At 47.2% G+C, this 18138-nt stretch overlaps 1 protein-coding gene and 11 non-coding genes across 12 annotated transcripts; all 12 read left to right on the forward strand.

Annotated features, from left to right (window-relative positions):
• The first annotated feature begins 221 nt into the window (after positions 1-221).
• Trnad-guc (transfer RNA aspartic acid (anticodon GUC)) lies at positions 222-293 on the forward strand. The gene has a single exon. It is a non-coding gene; the product is annotated as a tRNA-Asp (tRNA).
• A 157-nt stretch (positions 294-450) lies between these two features.
• Trnad-guc (transfer RNA aspartic acid (anticodon GUC)) lies at positions 451-522 on the forward strand. The gene has a single exon. It is a non-coding gene; the product is annotated as a tRNA-Asp (tRNA).
• A 161-nt stretch (positions 523-683) lies between these two features.
• Trnad-guc (transfer RNA aspartic acid (anticodon GUC)) lies at positions 684-755 on the forward strand. Its single transcript has one exon. It is a non-coding gene; the product is annotated as a tRNA-Asp (tRNA).
• Positions 756-914: 159 nt separating this feature from the next.
• Trnad-guc (transfer RNA aspartic acid (anticodon GUC)) lies at positions 915-986 on the forward strand. Its single transcript has one exon. It is a non-coding gene; the product is annotated as a tRNA-Asp (tRNA).
• Positions 987-1143: 157 nt separating this feature from the next.
• Trnad-guc (transfer RNA aspartic acid (anticodon GUC)) lies at positions 1144-1215 on the forward strand. Its single transcript has one exon. It is a non-coding gene; the product is annotated as a tRNA-Asp (tRNA).
• A 157-nt stretch (positions 1216-1372) lies between these two features.
• On the forward strand, positions 1373-1444 carry Trnad-guc (transfer RNA aspartic acid (anticodon GUC)). The gene has a single exon. It is a non-coding gene; the product is annotated as a tRNA-Asp (tRNA).
• Positions 1445-1601: 157 nt separating this feature from the next.
• On the forward strand, positions 1602-1673 carry Trnad-guc (transfer RNA aspartic acid (anticodon GUC)). Its single transcript has one exon. It is a non-coding gene; the product is annotated as a tRNA-Asp (tRNA).
• Positions 1674-1833: 160 nt separating this feature from the next.
• Positions 1834-1905, forward strand: Trnad-guc (transfer RNA aspartic acid (anticodon GUC)). The gene has a single exon. It is a non-coding gene; the product is annotated as a tRNA-Asp (tRNA).
• Positions 1906-2063: 158 nt separating this feature from the next.
• Trnad-guc (transfer RNA aspartic acid (anticodon GUC)) lies at positions 2064-2135 on the forward strand. The gene has a single exon. It is a non-coding gene; the product is annotated as a tRNA-Asp (tRNA).
• Positions 2136-7436: 5301 nt separating this feature from the next.
• Trnad-guc (transfer RNA aspartic acid (anticodon GUC)) lies at positions 7437-7508 on the forward strand. Its single transcript has one exon. It is a non-coding gene; the product is annotated as a tRNA-Asp (tRNA).
• A 160-nt stretch (positions 7509-7668) lies between these two features.
• Positions 7669-7740, forward strand: Trnad-guc (transfer RNA aspartic acid (anticodon GUC)). Its single transcript has one exon. It is a non-coding gene; the product is annotated as a tRNA-Asp (tRNA).
• A 5273-nt stretch (positions 7741-13013) lies between these two features.
• On the forward strand, positions 13014-14213 carry LOC119459323 (uncharacterized). Its single transcript, XM_037721132.1, has one exon. It carries the CDS (start codon positions 13014-13016, stop codon positions 14211-14213), a length of 1200 nt encoding a protein of 399 aa, XP_037577060.1.
• The last annotated feature ends 3925 nt before the right edge of the window (positions 14214-18138 follow it).

Below are 18138 nucleotides of genomic sequence, written 5' to 3' on the forward strand. Positions count from 1 at the left end.
TAGTGGTCAGTATCCCCGCCTGTCACGTGGGAGACCGGGGTTCGATTCCCCGACGGGGAGTGTTTTTTTTTTTCCTTCCTGTTTTGCGTCTATAGGCTTACACGTGCTAGTGCGAGAACGATGGCATCGCGCACGCTCCCGCAGTCAGATAAGGTTAACAGTGCTAGGCATGTTTCCCCCTTTTATCTATAGAGCTCTACTTGTTACCCTGCTTTCCGTTCTCCTCGTTAGTATAGTGGTCAGTATCCCCGCCTGTCACGCGGGAGACTGGGGTTCGATTCCCCGACGGGGAGAATTTTTTTTCTTCCTGTTTTACGTCTATAGGCTTATACGTGCTAGTGCGAGAATGATGGCATCGCGCACGCTCCCGCAGTCAGATAAGGTTAACAGTGCTAGGCATGTTTCCCCCTTTTATCTATAGAGCTCTACTTGTAACCCTGTTTTCCGTTCTCCTCGTTAGTATAGTGGTCAGTATCCCCGCCTGTCACGTGGGAGACCGGGGTTCGATTCCCCGACGGGGAGATTTTTTTTTTTCCTTCCTGTTTTGCGTCTATAGGCTTATACGTGCTAGTGCGAGAATGATGGCATCGCGCACGCTCCCGCAGTCAGATAAGGTTAACAGTGCTAGGCATGTTTCCCCCCTTTTATCTATAGAGCTCTACTTGTAACCCTGTTTTCCGTTCTCCTCGTTAGTATAGTGGTCAGTATCCCCGCCTGTCACGTGGGAGACCGGGGTTCGATTCCCCGACGGGGAGAATTTTTTTTTTCTTCCTGTTTTACGTCTATAGGCTTACACGTGCTAGTGCGAGAACGATGGCATCGCGCACGCTCCCGCAGTCAGATAAGGTTAACAGTGCTAGGCATGTTTCCCCCTTTTATCTATAGAGCTCTACTTGTAACCCTGTTTTCCGTTCTCCTCGTTAGTATAGTGGTCAGTATCCCCGCCTGTCACGTGGGAGACCGGGGTTCGATTCCCCGACGGGGAGAATTTTTTTTCTTCCTGTTTTACGTCTATAGGCTTATACGTGCTAGTGCGAGAATGATGGCATCGCGCACGCTCCCGCAGTCAGATAAGGTTAACAGTGATAGGCATGTTTCCCCCTTTTATCTATAGAGCTCTACTTGTAACCCTGTTTTCCGTTCTCCTCGTTAGTATAGTGGTCAGTATCCCCGCCTGTCACGTGGGAGACCGGGGTTCGATTCCCCGACGGGGAGAATTTTTTTTCTTCCTGTTTTACGTCTATAGGCTTATACGTGCTAGTGCGAGAATGATGGCATCGCGCACGCTCCCGCAGTCAGATAAGGTTAACAGTGCTAGGCATGTTTCCCCCTTTTATCTATAGAGCTCTACTTGTAACCCTGTTTTCCGTTCTCCTCGTTAGTATAGTGGTCAGTATCCCCGCCTGTCACGTGGGAGACCGGGGTTCGATTCCCCGACGGGGAGTGTTTTTTTCCTTCCTGTTTTGCGTCTATAGGCTTACACGTGCTAGTGCGAAAACGATGGCATCGCGCACGCTCCCGCAGTCAGATAAGGTTAACAGTGCTAGGCATGTTTCCCCCTTTTATCTATAGAGCTCTACTTGTAACCCTGTTTTCCGTTCTCCTCGTTAGTATAGTGGTCAGTATCCCCGCCTGTCACGTGGGAGACCGGGGTTCGATTCCCCGACGGGGAGTGTTTTTTTTTTCCTTCCTGTTTTGCGTCTATAGGCTTACACGTGCTAGTGCGAGAATGATGGCAAGGCGCACGCACCCGCAGTCAGATAAGGTTAACAGTGCTAGGCATGTTTCCCCCTTTTATCTATAGAGCTCTACTTGTTACCCTGCTTTCCGTTCTCCTCGTTAGTATAGTGGTCAGTATCCCCGCCTGTCACGCGGGAGACTGGGGTTCGATTCCCTGACGGGGAGAATTTTTTTTTCTTCCTGTTTTGCGTCTATAGGCTTACACGTGCTAGTGCGAGAATGATGGCAAGGCGCACGCACCCGCAGTCAGATAAGGTTAACAGTGCTAGGCATGTTTCCCCCTTTTATCTATAGAGCTCTACTTGTAACCCTGCTTTCCGTTCTCCTCGTTAGTATAGTGGTCAGTATCCCCGCCTGTCACGCGGGAGACTGGGGTTCGATTCCCCGACGGGGAGAATTTTCTTCCTGTTTTGCGTCTATAGGCTTACACGTGCTAGCGCGAGAACGATGGCATCGCGCACGCACCCGCAGTCAGATAAGGTTAACAGTGCTAGGCATGTTTCCCCCTTTTATCTATAGAGCTCTACTTGTTACCCTGTTTTCCGTTCTCCTCGTTAGTATAGTGAGATTCCACTTCCGGACACCGTAGCGAACGGTCACGGAATGTATCGCTCCCAAGGGGCGGTTTCAGCGGCCCAGCAGGGCCGTGGTATCAGGCTTACGGAAACGTCTTCACAGGATTACCAACTTGTTTTGCCTCAGCTGCCATCAGGTACGACCGTGTGTAACACCGTGTTTTTGCATGGTGATTTGAAGGCCCGGCCTTATCGTGTTGAACATTTTCGCGATGCGCTTGACCGCTATAAGCTTATGACGGAGGTGGTAGCCCTCGGGGCCTATCAGATGAACCATGTTTGGGCCATAACATTCAAGGACGATGTCGGAAAAAGGAAGCTTTTGTCGGCGAAGGCGTTTAGCGTGAAGGAACATCGCTGTGTCGCGATTGATCCCTGCAACCAGGACATCAGAATGAAGCTTTACTGGCTGCTTCACACGACCCCCGACGAAGACGTCAGAGCAGCCCTGGCTCCATTCGGCACTGTGACCGAAATATCCAGGGAGAGGTGGCGAGTGCCCGGTTGCGGAGACAAAGGCTCTCACACGCGACTTGTATCCCTACGCTTAAAGGCTGGTATGACCATGGAAGACATCCCGCATCAGCTACGAGAATCAGAAGACCATGCACTCGTGATCGTACCAGGCAGACCTCCGCTCTGCCTCCGGTGCCGCGGCACCGGCCATATACGGCGCGAGTGCCGTGTGCCACGTTGTGGGCTCTGTCGTCGTTTTGGCCACGACGAGACCCAATGCGTGCGAAGCTACGCTAACGTGACTGGGCCGGGCCGGAGTGACGCCATCGACGAGCACCTGATGGACCAGGCAGACGCGGAAGAGACTGCTGGAGGGGGTGGTGACCCACAAGGCAAGCAAGAGAAGCCAGTGGTCTCGGCTAGCGACAAGTGCCAACCTACCAAGGGCAGCAGTGAGGGTAGGGACAGCGAAGCGCAAGGTGAACCGGCTGCGGAAAATGCGATGGTGTATGAAAGCGCAGACAATGCGGTGGATACCGAGGGCGTTCTACGACAGGGCAACCCTGGCGCGGCCGGACTCAATGAGTCTTGCGAGAAAAACGACCAAGCCATCGCAGTTTCAAAGAGGCCCCGGGAAGTCACCGACGTGGATGGCACGCTTGAGCAAGACGACGGTGGTAGCAACGAAGGGCCGCCCTCGAAGGCCTCCGTTTTCCGCCGGTCTACGCTTAAGCCTAGACCAAACGTTCCGACAGACAGGAGGCAGACGCCGGCAGTTCCCCCAGACAAGCAGACGACGCCGACAGTACCCCCAGACGGACGGCAAACGCCGGCGGTTCCCTCGGACGGGCGGCAGACGCCGGCAGTTCCCTCGGACGGGCGGCAGACGCCGGCCGTTCCCCCAGATAACCAGACAACGCCGACAGTTCCTCCGCAGTAGCGGGGTGCTGTTCTCGTAGAACGCTAAGTTGTGACTCGGGTTTTTGGAACGATCGAGGTCAATGATGTGTGCCGAAGAGCGAGACGTCGTGGCTTCGTCGCATGCGACGGAGCTTATAAGAGCGCAGAGAATATCTGTAAGTTACACTACCTTTGATTCCATAAAGTTATTGTGTTATCGCTTGCTCTTCTCTTTCCATGGCAAATAATCTTGGGCTAGCATTAAGTATTGGCACGCTTAACGTACGCGGGTTAACGGCCAGACGGCGACAAGCCCAATTAAGTCGCCTGATGCTAGAAAATGACATAGACGTTCTTGCGGTTCAAGAAAGTAAAATTGAAAGTGAAGAGCAAACAGACAAAATGGTCGATATTTTTAAATTGCGTTATAGCATTTGTGTTTGCCATGCGGTAGGCAAGGCCGGTGGCTGTCTTTTATTTTTGCGTAATTCAATAGGCATTGTTGAACAAAGTGTAATGACGGCCCAAGATGGGCGATTGGTACTGTGCGACTTCTCTTTAAATGATGTTGGTTGGCGAATGATCTGTGTGTACGCTCCGAACAATGTTTGTGATAGGAAAATATTTTTTGACTATGTTGAGACACTTCTGGAATGTGAAAGAAATGTCGTCGTCCTCGGAGACTTTAATTGTGTATGCATGTCCGAAGATAGGGTGCCGAATACTGTAGTACGCGATAAAAGTGCACATCAACTCAACGCAATCATGGCAGGCTATGATTTAGTAGACGTGGGAAACGTTTTAAGCGGAAACAGTGTTCTTTTTACTCACTTTCAAGGTGAGAGTCATGCTCGACTAGACCGTCTATACGTATCAGCAAGCCTCGCGCGCACGGTCACTAGCTACACAGTAAAGCATGTGAGCTTCAGCGACCACAGCCTGGTAACCTGTACAGTGGGCGAGAAGCTTAAAGGGTCTAACTTTAACTGGGAACTGTGGAAAATGAATGACACAATCTTAAGTGATGAATGTTTCGTAAAAACTGTAAAGGAAAAAATTGATGGGATGCAAATGGATGTCACATCAAACTATGCTGAGCTATGGGAGCAGTTCAAAATTGTTGTGAAAATGAGTGCAATCGAGAGGGCTTGCGTGATACGTCATAAAGCAAAACAAAGAGAGAAAGAACTACAAAACATGCTGGATTACTTTCTAAATGCGGAGTGCACAGTGCCGGGATTTTTTTTCTAAGCAGATACGAGAAATTAAAAGCGAACTTGAAACGTTGGACGCCGAAACTTATCAAGGGGCTGCGATAAGAGCACGAGCCGATCGACTGTGGCTCGGAGAAACGCCAACTAAGCGGGCGCTCAGTGACGAAAAGAGTTACGCTTCTAAGAACATAATTAAAGAAATCTGGTTTAACGACGCAATGTCTAAAGACCAAGAAGTCATTGAGAAAGCTTTCGTTAAACACTACCGAGCTTTGCTGGGTAGGCAGGTGCCCGTTACGGTAGAGTTTGTTAACACTTTTCTAACGCTTCTGCCGAAACTAGAAGATGAAATTAAAGAGGGACTCGAGAGCCCTATCACGGCTAAAGAAATTAAAGAAGCCATTGAAGACTTGGGTAAAGGAAAAGCGCCTGGACCTGACGGCCTAGGAGCTTCATTCTATAAAACTTTCAAGGTGGAACTAGCTGAGTTACTTTACTGTGTTGTTGCGGAAGCTCATGAAACTAAGCACTTGCCGCCATCATTCAGGAAAAGTCACGTCGTACTTATACCGAAATCCAATGAAGCGGTAAAGCTGCAATTCGTTAATGGATACAGGCCTATAAGCCTCACGAACGTGGATTACAGGATCTACATGAAAGTGCTTGGAAAAAGACTGCAGACAGCTATCAAGTTAATAGTAGGTCCTCACCAAACATGTGGTATCAGAAAAAGGACAATAATGTCGAATATTCACGTCGCTAGGAGTATATTGGAGTGTTGCGACGCAAACCTCGAACGTGTAGCAATGGTTCAATTAGACCTAGAAAAAGCTTTCGACAGGGTTGCTCACAGCATACTCCTTGCAGTGTTAGAACACATCAATGTAGGAAAAGTGATTCAGGACGGAGTAGCCATGGCCTATGAGAAGTGTTCAGCTCACCTGGTAATCAACAAAAGAATTAGTGAAAATATACCAGTGTTATCCAGTGTGCGCCAGGGGTGCCCTTTGTCCCCTTTACTTTTTGCCATTTTTCTTGAACCTTTCTGTCTGAAAGTACGGGAAAACAAAAATATTCGCGGCTACCGTCTCTTAACGCAAGAGGTAAAAATATTAGCTTACGCAGATGACATCGCGCTTTTTTGCATTGATCAAGAGAGCATTCGGCAAGCAGTCAAGGATGCAAGAAGGTTTTGCGCTCTCACCGGGAGTGCCATAAGTTGGCAAAAAAGCTTAGGCTTTTGGCACGGTGAATGGGATAGCCGGCCTGCAATGGTCGAAACGATACCGTTCACTGATACGCCAGCCAGTTATCTTGGTGTTCCTTTAGAATACTATCGCGATACTACCACGCAATGGACCGAGCAAACCGAGCGGCTTAAAGCACAAACAACGAAGTGGGGTGGCAAGAATCTGTCAATATTCGCGAGAGCCACGGTGTGCAATGTGTTTCTTGTAGCCAAAGTGTATTACATGTTACAAGTTTTATGTATGTCGCGAGTGTGTGTACAGAAGTTGCACAGGGTGTTTGCTTTGTTCGTGTGGGGGTCCGGATGGGAGGGCACGAGTCGTTTGAATCTGTTTCATTCAGTGCAGAAAGGAGGTTTGGGGTTATCGCATTTGTTTTTGAAACAGATAGTGTCGCGATTCATATTCTTGCGAGATGAAAGCAATTGTTTTTTGCGGTGCGTTATCCAGACGCGATTAGGTGACGCACTGCCAGAGTATGTAGTGACGTCATGTGCTAGAAGGAAAGTAGTTGTCCGAGGTTTTTTGTTCGAAGTGATAAGTGCTTTCCGTCTTTTAAAAGCACACTTTTCTATGGAGTACGTTAGTACTGTCGCAAGAAAGCGATTATATAAGGATTTAATAAATATAATGTGTCCCGTGCCAATATACCGTGCAATATATGCACTGGGGCGAGAGCAGAACGTGTTGAAGCGTGTTAAAGGAATGCCAGTAAGACCAACGACAAAAACCTTTTTTCTTTATGCTACACACTGGCACGCTTCCTGTCAAGCCATGGCTGCAGGAGAAAGGGATCTTTGTACCCTGGAGTGTTAATTGCCACATCTGCAAGAAACCGGAAACAATTGAGCACATTTTTCTGGAGTGCTGGGATTCAGTCTTCCTTTGGGATATTCTACAAAGGACCATTAAGAAAGAATTCCCATTAACACCCTTTGGAATCCGGTTTTTACCTTTTGATGAGACAGAAGGCGTGCCATGTGACATGGTGATGTTACTCTGCATGCACAGCGTGTGGAAAACACGAATGGCGGTGCGAAATGAAGATGTGCGCGCAAAACGGGCAAGAGAATATTTTATAGAAAACATCTTGTTTATTCGCGAAGTCTATAAAGTACTCAGTGAACCACCTGAGTGGTTACCAACCTTTGAACAGCTTGCAGCCATTAAGCTGTTTTAAACATTTACTGACAAGGTACACTTGCACCTAGAACTGTACTGTCTTTTTCTGTTTTGAATTCGAGGCGGTGAATTCCTGTGCGTTGTATATATGTTGTTATGTAACAGGCAATAAAGAAAAAAAATCCTCGTTAGTATAGTGGTCGGTATCCCCGCCTGTCACGCGGGAGACCGGGGTTCGATTCCCCGACGGGGAGAATTTTTTTTTTCTTCCTGTTCTGCGTCTATAGGCTTACACGTGCTAGTGCGAGAATGATGGCAAGGCGCACGCACCCGCAGTCAGATAAGGTTAACAGTGCTAGGCATGTTTTCCCCCTTTTATCTATAGAGCTCTACTTGTAACCCTGCTTTCCGTTCTCCTCGTTAGTATAGTGGTCAGTATCCCCGCCTGTCACGCGGGAGACTGGGGTTCGATTCCCCGACGGGGAGAATTTTTTTTTTCTTCCTGTTTTGCGTCTATAGGCTTACACGTGCTAGTGCGAGAATGATGGCATCGCGCACGCACCAGCAGTCAGATAAGGTTAACAGTGCTAGGCATGTTTCCCCCTTTTAGCTATAGAGCTCTACTTGTAACCCTGTTTTCCGTTCTCCTCGTTAGTATGAGATTCCACTTCCGGCCGCGAAATCCTACGGACGTGTCTATCATGAGCTCCGTTGGAGCGGATGTAGCGGCCCAGTTAAGCCGCGGTACCAGGAATGAAGTGTCGCAGGATTATGCAGTCATTTTGCCCCCTCTGCCAACTGGGTATGTTGTCCAAAATACTGTTTTTCTACATGCTGATATAAAAGGAAGACCGTACCGTGCAGAAGATTTCCGTGAACCACTGTTTCAACGTGTCCCGCCCACCGAAGTTCTTGCGCTTGGCGCCTATCAAATGAACCATGTGTGGGCGGTTACCTGCAAGACCGCTGAAGGCACGAAGAAGTTTTTGGGTGATCCGGAATTGACGGTGAAGGGCCGGCGATGCATCGTAATTGATCCAAGCCACCGCGACGTCCGTCTGAAGCTTCACTGGTCGCTCTACCACGTACGCGAAGAAGATGTGCGAAACGCGCTGAGCCCCTACGGAACGGTCATTGAAATAGGACTGGATAAATGGCGAATTGACGGCTACAGCCAGCAGAGCACCATGACACGTACAGTTGTGGTGCGACTGAAGGCCGACGTAACGTTGGACGATTTACCACATCAGCTGCGTGTTGGAGGCGAGCTCGCCCTTGTCGTGGTGCCCGGAAGAGCACCAAGGTATTTGCGCTGCCAGCAAATTGGCCACATCAGAAAGGATTGCCGCGTCCCGCGATGCAACGTCTGCAAACGCTTTGGCCATACCGTAGAAAACTGCTCGAGGACGTATGCTGCAGCTGCCATGACCACGGTGAGCACGAAGAAATCCGAGCTCACCATGGACGAAGCCGAAGCAGAAGAATGTGTGAGTCCAGCAGCAATTTCAGGGGCACAAGAGACAAGCACCCAAGAAAATGAGCCACCGAAAACTAAAGAAAGTTTGAAAATCACTGCACATGTGCAAATTCCAATTCAAGCGAAGACGAAGAGTACGGACTCCAATGTCACCGAGGATGCCACCAATAAAACAAGTGCAAACACTGAGGCAGCGGAAGTTCACCAAAAGCCTCCCGAAGAGGATTTCATGGATTGCCGTGAAGCAGAAGAAAATAGTGCGGTGGTAAAGAGACCACGAGACGACGGCGGTGAAGAGTCAAAGGACGCCAGCAGCAGTGAACCTCCGGCGAAAGCGGCAACTAGTCGCCGGCCGCGGCCCACTGCAAAGCCAAACGTCAAGGAGGGGGAGAAGAGGGCGGCTCAGCCGCCCACTTGACAACACAGCTAACGCACTACGTGTGTACCCGAAAATCGGGGCACACCTTGTTTTTGGTGAGCGCATCCTTTTTTAACAAAAAAAATGGCTATTAGACTTGAGAGAGCAGTTCGTTTCGCCACTCTAAATGTGCGCGGGTTAGCTGCTAGAAGACGTCAGTACCAATTAAGCAGACTGTTTGCAGAACACGATTTAGATGTGATTGCCGTGTAAGAAACGAAAGTAGAGAGGCAGGAGGAAACTGATCGAATGGTTCTGCCTTTTCTCACCACGTATAATATTTGTGTATCACATTCCAATGGCTTGTCGGGAGGGTGTGCCATTTTCGTAAAAAAATCTATTGGTGCTGTGGAGACAAATATAAGAAGCAGTGATAGCGGACGATTCGTAGTATGTGATTTCTCACTACTGAATTTTGAATGGCGCGTGATTTGCTTGTATGCCCCGAACCGCGAGAACGAAAGGAAAGCTTTCTTTTAAGAAATTAGTGGTTTTCTTGATTGTAGTAGACATGTGATATTTATGGGTGACTTTAACTGTGTGTGCGCAATGGAGGACCACTCCAAGCGTGTAAATATCCGCGATCAAAGCGCGTTGATTTTGAGTGAACTGATTGCAGAGAATGGACTAGAAGATGTGGCCCTCTGCATGTCTAATGGCAGGGCCCAGTTCACACATTTTCAGGGTCAAAGTCACGCGCGTTTAGATAGAGCCTACATTCCACTTGACCTTGTGATGTGCTGTGATGAATACTTGGTTACACCAGTGTCGTTTAGCGACCACTGTTTGGTGAGATTCACGCTTGGAGAGAAGGAAAAAACGACAAAGTTCAACTGGAACCTTTGGAAGTTAAATCATAGCATTCTGAAAGATGAAACGTTTACTAAAAAGTAACAGAAGCGTTAACGATGATGTATGAAGATGAAAAAGATGACTGGGAAGAACGGTGGGAAACTTTCAAACAAAATGTTAAACTAAGTGCTATCGAACGAACGACGAAGCTTAATTTTGAGAAGAAACAAGGCGAGAAGAATTTGCAGTTGCAACTGCAAGCACTTTTAAAGGAAGAGAATGCGAAACCGGGCACGTTCACCGAGGAAATCAAAAATACAAAAAACAAGCTCGAATTTTTAGATAAAGAGAAATACAGAGGTGCTATTATTAGGTCAAGAACAGAAAAGCTTTGGATGGGCGAGACACCTAGAAAACGGGCACTAAGTGATGAAAAGCAATATGCAGAAAGAAAAGAAGTAAAGGAAATAGTGTACAATGGCACATTGACGAAAGAAAAAAGTCAGATAAGGGAAGCATTTGTTGAACACTATCGCGAATTGCTTGGAAAGCGTTTGTCGATGGCGAGTGGATTTAGTGACGAATTCCTTTCTTTCGTGCCCAAGCTTGACGATGAAACGAAAAAAAGTTTGGAGGCTCCTATCAGCGTACAGGAGATTAAAAAAGCTATTGATGACTTAAGCACTGGAAAGACGCCTGGTCCAGATGGAATAGGAGCAGAATTCTATAAAATGTTTAAAGAAGAGATCGCACGCGCGCTGTTCGAAGTTATCGAAGATGGTTATAAAAAGAAAAGACTACCACGCTCGTTCACTGAGGCGCACACTGTTTTAATCCCCAAAACAGATGATAGCACCAAACTCCAGTCTGTGACGTCGTATCGGCTCATTAGCCTATTGAACACGGATTACAAAATTTTCATGAAGGTGTTGGCCAGGAGACTGCAGAATGTCATTCAAGACATTGTAGGACCGCACCAGACATGTGGCATAAGAGGTCGTAGCATTACGACAAATATACACATAGTAAGAAGTGTCTTAGAGATTTGTGATGACTTTGGAGACCGAATCGCAATGATGCAATTAGATCTACAGAAAGCTTTTGACCGTGTTTCCCATGAAGTGTTGTTCAGTGTGTTGGAACATGTGCAAGTAGGAAGTGTGCTTCTTGATGGATTAAAGATGGCATACTCGCGATGCGTAACACGCCTGGTAGTTAACAGGGTGCTCAATGAAGAAATTGAGATACTCAGTTCTATCAGACAAGGATGTCCGGCATCAGCCTTACTTTTTGCCATGTACCTAGAACCCTTGTGTTTATCAATTATTCATAATTCAAATGTGCATGGATTTAGATTACAGAACACCGAAGTAAAGATTCTAGCATAGGCCGATGACGTGGCTGTACTCTGTCAAGATGGCAGAGCATATGTGAAGTTGTCCACACGGTCAAACAATTTTGTTCCATGACAGGTAGTATGATTAATTGGGACAAAACAACTGCATTTTGGTATGGTAATTGGGATATGAGACCTGATGTATACGTAAATGTAAGATGCGAAACCCGCCCGCTAAAGTACCTTGGGGTACCACTTCAGGTCTATCGTGACAACAACGACTACTGGAAAGACGAAGCAGAAACAACCCGACAAAAAACAAACGCCTGGGGAGGGCGTGAACTCTCTATTTTTGCACGGGCGTCTGTATGCAACCTATTTTTGATATCCAAAATACGGTATGTGTGCCAAGTCATTTGTATGTCACGCGTGAATGTGCAGAAATTTCACAGGATTTTTGCTGTGTTTGTATGGAAATCGACGTGGGAGCGAACAAGTCGCTCAAATTTGTTCCTATCGGCCCGAAACGGAGGTTTGGGTTTGTGTCACTTGTTTATTAGGCAACTTGTGTCTCGCTTTATTTTTATTCGCGACCAAAGAAACGAATTTTTGCAAAGTGTAATAAAATTAAGACTGTGCTCCCACGTTCCAGAATTTGTTGTGTCGTCGAATAACATGTATCAATATGTGTCAGGGTATCTGCGTGAAGTTGTACAATCTTTTAATTTTCTCAAAGTACGTTTTTCACTAGAGTACTTGTCCTCTGTAAAACGGAAAAGACTTTACAAGACCTCATTGAATGCTTGTTACCAACGCCGCGATACAGATCTTTATTCAATGTCGGACCCGGACAGGACGTGTTACGAAGAGTTATAAGGATGAACGTAAAACCGGGAGCAAAAACTTTCTTCTTTAAACTTCACTCTGGGACGCTCCCAGTAAAGCAGTGGTTAGCCGATAAAGGCCTCTACGTCCCATGGACGACGAATTGTCTATTGTGTAAGAAGCCCGAAACTGTGGAACACGTGTTTATTTACTGCTGGGACGCCGTCTTCCATTGGGACATCCTTCAGCGCACATTGAAAAAAGACCTACCCATCACAAGTTACGGCATTCGTTTTCTGTGCGTGGACAATGAAGACGGAGTCCCATACGACATGTTTATGTTAATAGGACTACACAGCATATGGCAGACGAGAATGGCGGTCCGTAATGCAGACCCTCACACACGTCCTGTAAGGGAAAACTTCATCGCGAACATAGATTACATACGCGAATTGTACAAAGCGCAACCAGAGCCTCCTGACTGGTTACCTCTGTTGGATGAATTATGTAACTTGAAAAAATTTTAATGTGAACACACCGGACCAAGGCTCGGTCCACGTGTTCATTTTACCTTTCATGTTTCTGTGTTCCTATGCCCTGTAAAAAGAAACAGGCAATAAAAAAAATCCTATTTAGTATAGTGGTCAGTATCCCCGCCTGTCACGCGGGAGACCGGGGTTCGATTCCCCGACGGGGAGCGTTTTTTTTTTCTTCCTGTTTTGCGTCTATAGGCTTATACGTGCTTGTGCGAGAACGATGGCAAGGCGCACGCACCCGCAGTCAGATAAGGTTAACAGTGCTAGGCATGTTTCCCCCTTTTAGCTATAGAGCTCTACTTGTAACCCTGTTTTCCGTTCTCCTCGTTAGTATAGTCGATTCTACTTCCGGCTACCGTTCGGTACGGACGTTGAATGTCACGCTCCGTAGGGGCGGTGTTTGCGGCTATGCCAAGCCGCGGAAACAGGATGACTGCTACCGCTGAACCGGATTACCACGTTGTTTTGCCGCCTCTGCCAACAGGTTCGTGTGTTTTAAACACCGTTTTTCTTCACGGTGACGTGAAAGCGAGGCCATTTCGTGTCGAAGATTTTCGTGACACGTTGGCTCATCTGGAATTGCTCCCTGAGGTGGTCGCCTTGGGGGCGTTTCAGATGAACCACGTCTGGGCTGTGACGTTCGAGAGTGCAGAGGCGACGAAGAAGATGCTGAAGCACGCGGAAGTTCAAGTCAAGGAACGACGCTGTTTGGTTGTGGATCCGCATAACCGGAAGGTGCGGCTAAAGCTGCACTGGTTACTGCACAATGTGCATGACGATGACGTACATGCGGCGTTTGTTCCGTACGGAAAAGTATCTGACATCCAAAAAGAACGCTGGCGTGTACAAGGTGTCACGGACAAGGGATCGTCTATGCGTACGGTGTCCCTGAAGCTGAAGCCTGGCTTGACAATTGATGATCTTCCGCATCAGATACGAATAGCAGGCATAATGGCGCTAGTGGTCGTGGCAGGTCGTGCTCCCCTATGTCTTCGGTGCAACCGTACGGGGCACATCAGACGTGAGTGCCGCGTGCCGCGTTGTTCTGTGTGTCGAAGATTCGGCCACGAAGACAGTCAGTGCGTACGCACGTACGCAAGCATCGCAGGGCCACCAAAAAATGAGGAAATCGTCAACGAGCTCCTTATGGACGAAGTTGACGCGGAGGAAATTTGCAGTGCGTCTGGACCAACCTTGTCGCCGCCTTCGAAGAAAGACTTGGCGGTAACGACGGAGAAACACGATCTTACGCAGGTCGCGAGTGAAGCCATATTGACATCAGGCGCGCCTACACCTGCTAAAGAGGCTGAAACAAACAACGACGCAAGTGCAGGGAAGCAACCGTCCGCAACAACTTCACAGGATGATGCATGCCTCATGGACACCACGGAAACGAGCAAAGCGGCAGCAGCGGCCAAGAGAACGCACGAAGAAAGTGCCGGAGGGGAGCAAAAGTTGAGCACTTCCAGTGCGAGCGAACCACCTGTGAAGACAGCAACTGGCCGGAGGCCTACCTTTCGACCGGCGCCAAACCTACCGCCGGACAGAAAGGTGTCGGGGACACCTCCGACTTAATACGTCGTGCTTGCGTGTGTTTGTGCCCGTTTCAGTGGGGGGTGAGGGGAGGCAATGCTGCTACTTTGGAGCTACGGATGGAATGCCAGTCAAACGTGCAAGCTGACTGCAGACACGTGAAGGCAATGTGAGTGACCTTTCGTAGCCGACAATAGCAGTGCATAGATTGTGATCTCTTTCATGTAGAAATGGAGCTACGCCTCGAAACACCCTTACGCGTCGGCACGATTAACGTGCGGGGTCTTACGGCAAGGAGGAAACAATGTCAGCTTAACCGCCTGTTCATCGAAAAGAATCTCGACATTATTGCGGTTCAGGAAACAAAGATTGAAACTGAGGAAGGGACGGACCGCCTAGTGCAACCTTTCATGACTAGATATTATGTGTGTGTTTCCCATTCTGTTGGAAGAGCGGGGGGCTGTGCGCTCTTTCTCCGGAATAATATTGGTATATGTGTTGAAAATGTATTTAGTGATGATAGCGGGCGCATTATAGTGTGTGATTTTTTGTTTTGTACTCTGAAGTGGCGTGTTATCTGCATTTACGCGCCCAATAGAACAGCCGAGCGAAGGGCGTTTTTTGAATGCGTGGAATGTCACTTGAAATGTGAGAGAACCATAGTCATCATGGGAGACTTCAACTGTGTCTGCAAAGTGGAAGACAGAGCCCGTAAGCAGCCTGGTCTCGATGTAAGTGCGCTACGTTTAGCAGCACTGGTGGAAGAACATAATTTAGAGGATGTAGGCGCCGTTTTGGCCAACAATGATTCACCTCAGTTCACTCATTTTCAAGGGGACAGCCACGCAAGACTGGATCGTGTCTATGTTTCTGCGGAAGCGATACCATGGTGCAGTGATTATGAAATCAGCCATGTTTATTTTAGCGACCACAGTTTGGTTCTTTTTTCACTTGGTCCAAAAAAGTCGTCAAGTTTCAACTGGGGACTATGGAAATTCAATGAAAAACTGCTGCAGGACGAAACCTTTGTAAAAAAAATTCAAGACAGCCTCAAAGAGCTGTTATCGGGTGGTCAAAAAGATTATACAGAAAAGTGGGAGTGTTTTAAGCAAGACACGAAGTTAACAGCGATAGAAAGATCCAGTGTTTTACACCACCAGGAAAAAAAGAAAAGAAATGGAATTACAAAGTGAGCTCAACTTTTATTTAAGCATGGAGAGCAACCATCCGGGATGTTTCGCAAAAGAAATAAAGCAAACGAAAGCACAGTTGGAACTTGTCGATAAGGAAAAATATCGTGGTGCAATTATACGCGCACGCGCAGAAAGTTTATGGTGTGGGGAACAACCTACAAAGCGCTCGCTTTCTGATGAAAAGAGTTATGCCGCGAGAAAAGAGATAAATGCGATAACATACCAAAATGTAGTAGTACGGGACAAAGAAACCGTCCAACGCGCCTTTGTAGAATATTACGACGAACTTTTAGGACAGGAACCGCAATGTGAACAAGGTTTCGATCGCGAATTCTTACACCTTTTGCCCGGACTGGAAGAGGAAGACCGAAAAAGATTAGAAATGCCAATTAGCATCAAAGAAATAGAGGAAGCTATAGACGACTTGAGCCCTGGCAAAACGCCAGGACCCGACGGATTGAGTGGGGCATTCTATAAATTTTTCAAAACAGAAATAGCTACAACCCTTTATCACGTAATCACAGAAGCTTATGAAAACCAGTTACTGCCGCCATCGTTTCGCGAGAGCCACATTGTACTGATACCAAAATCCACCGATTCCACATCTCTCCTATCTGTACGAGCCTATCGTCCAATCAGCCTAACGAATACAGACTATAAAGTATACACAAAACTTTTGGGTAGAAGGCTACAAAGCATAATAACACGGTTGATAGGGCCACATCAAACATGTGGCATCAAGGGCAGGTCAATTACCACTAACATACACGTAGCAAGAACAGTTCTTGAGCATTGTGATGACTTTTCTGGTAGGGTGGCCATGCTACAATTGGACTTGGAAAAAGCATTCGATAGGGTGACGCACGCTATTCTTTTCGATGTTTTGGAGCATGTGAACGTGGGATCAATCTTAACAGAAGGGATTAGAATGTGCTATGCAGACATCTCCACAAAAGTGATAGTTAACAGAACACTCAGCACCAGCATTCAAGTCAGATCTTCCGTGAGACAGGGATGTGGTTTATCGCCTTTACTGTTTGCCCTATATCTCGAGCCATTGTGTCTAAAGATATTAGATGATAGCAACATCAGAGGTTTTAGGGTGGGTTACAGTGAAGTAAAACTGCTGGCATACGCGGATGACGTCGCTGTTTTTTTGCGACGACGCGCAAAGTGTAAGCAATGCTGTGAATGTTGTGACAAAATATTGTAAAATGACAGGAAGCGTAATTAATTGGGGCAAGTCGACTGGGATATGGTATGGACAGTGGGAGGACACACCTCCATTTTTTGCAAAAATACAGTGGACAAATTTGCCGACCAAGTACTTAGGGGTACCTCTACAACACCACCAGGACACAAAAGATTATTGGCAAGGAGAGGTGGAAGAAATGAAGGCAAAAACGGCGAAGTTCGGTGGACGAGATATGTCAATGTTCACCCGAGCAACGGTGTGTAATGTATTCTTAGTGGCCAAAATTTGGTATGTGATGCAAGTACTATGCGCATCAAGAGTTAGCATACAAAGAATACACAGGCAGTTTGCCATCTTTATTTGGGGGTCCGTCTGGGAGCGCACCAGTCGCACTAATTTGTTTAGGACGGTGAAAAGTGGAGGCCTAGGGTTAGCTCATCTTTTTTTAAGACAAGTCGTGTCCAGATTTTTGTTTCTACGTGATCAAAAAGATCCGTTTTTGTGCGCAGTCCTTCAAACACGTTTGCGTAATGCGCTGCCTCAATTTGTTGTGTCCTCAAATTATACAATAGGACCTAGGATCAGAGGCTTCCTGCGAGAAGTCGTGTTGTCTTTTGAATTCTTATACGTGCGCTTTTCAATGGATTACCTTGCATCTGTTAAGCGCAAAAGACTTTACAAAGATTTACTTGATGTATCATTGCCAGTGCCTGTTTATCGTTCAATGTACCATGTTGAATCCAGTGGAAGGAATGTGCTGAAAAGAGTCAAGCGGATGCCGATACGGTCATCCGTAAAAACGTTTTTCTTTCAATTACACACTGGAACGCTCCAGTGAAGCCATGGCTGAGGGAAAGGGGAATCTTTGTACCGTGGTCCGTGAACTGCCTGAGATGCAGGCAACCGGAAACTATTGAGCATATGTTTCTTGATTGTTCAGATGCGGTGTTCCTATGGGACATCCTGCAACGAACGTTGAAAGAAGAATTGCCGATTACACCATACGGCATCCGCTTCCTGCCAACTGAAAACGCAGATAAGCCATGTGATATGTTTATGGCACTTTGTTTACACAGCGTCTGGAAGACACGAATGGATGTGCGTCACGAGAGGCTAGTTATTCGTCCTGCGAAAGATCATTTTTTGGAAAGCATGCTGTATCTGCGTGAAGCTTACCGAGCAAAAAAAGAACCACCCGAATGGATACATGTATTGGATGAATTAGTGGCGATCAAGTGTTTTTAACTATCTGCAAGGACCCAAGACGGTCTTTGCTTTTATCAGTGTAAAGTGTATATGTTATGTGTGTATGTCGAAGACCGGCAATAAAGAAAAAAAAATCCTCGTTAGTATAGTGGTCAGTATCCCCGCCTGTCACGCGGGAGACCGGGGTTTGATTCTCCGACGGGGAGCGTTTTTTTTTTTTTCTTCCTGTTTTGCGTCTAAAGGCTTACACGTGCTTGTGCGAGAACGATGGCATCGCGCACGCACCCGCAGTCAGATAAGGTTAACAATGCTAGGCATGTTTCCCCCTTTTATCTATAGAGCTTTACTTGTAACCCTGTTCTCCGTTCTCCTC

Source organism: Dermacentor silvarum, chromosome 7 (assembly GCF_013339745.2).
Source record: "Dermacentor silvarum isolate Dsil-2018 chromosome 7, BIME_Dsil_1.4, whole genome shotgun sequence".
NCBI lineage: Eukaryota > Metazoa > Arthropoda > Arachnida > Ixodida > Ixodidae > Dermacentor > Dermacentor silvarum.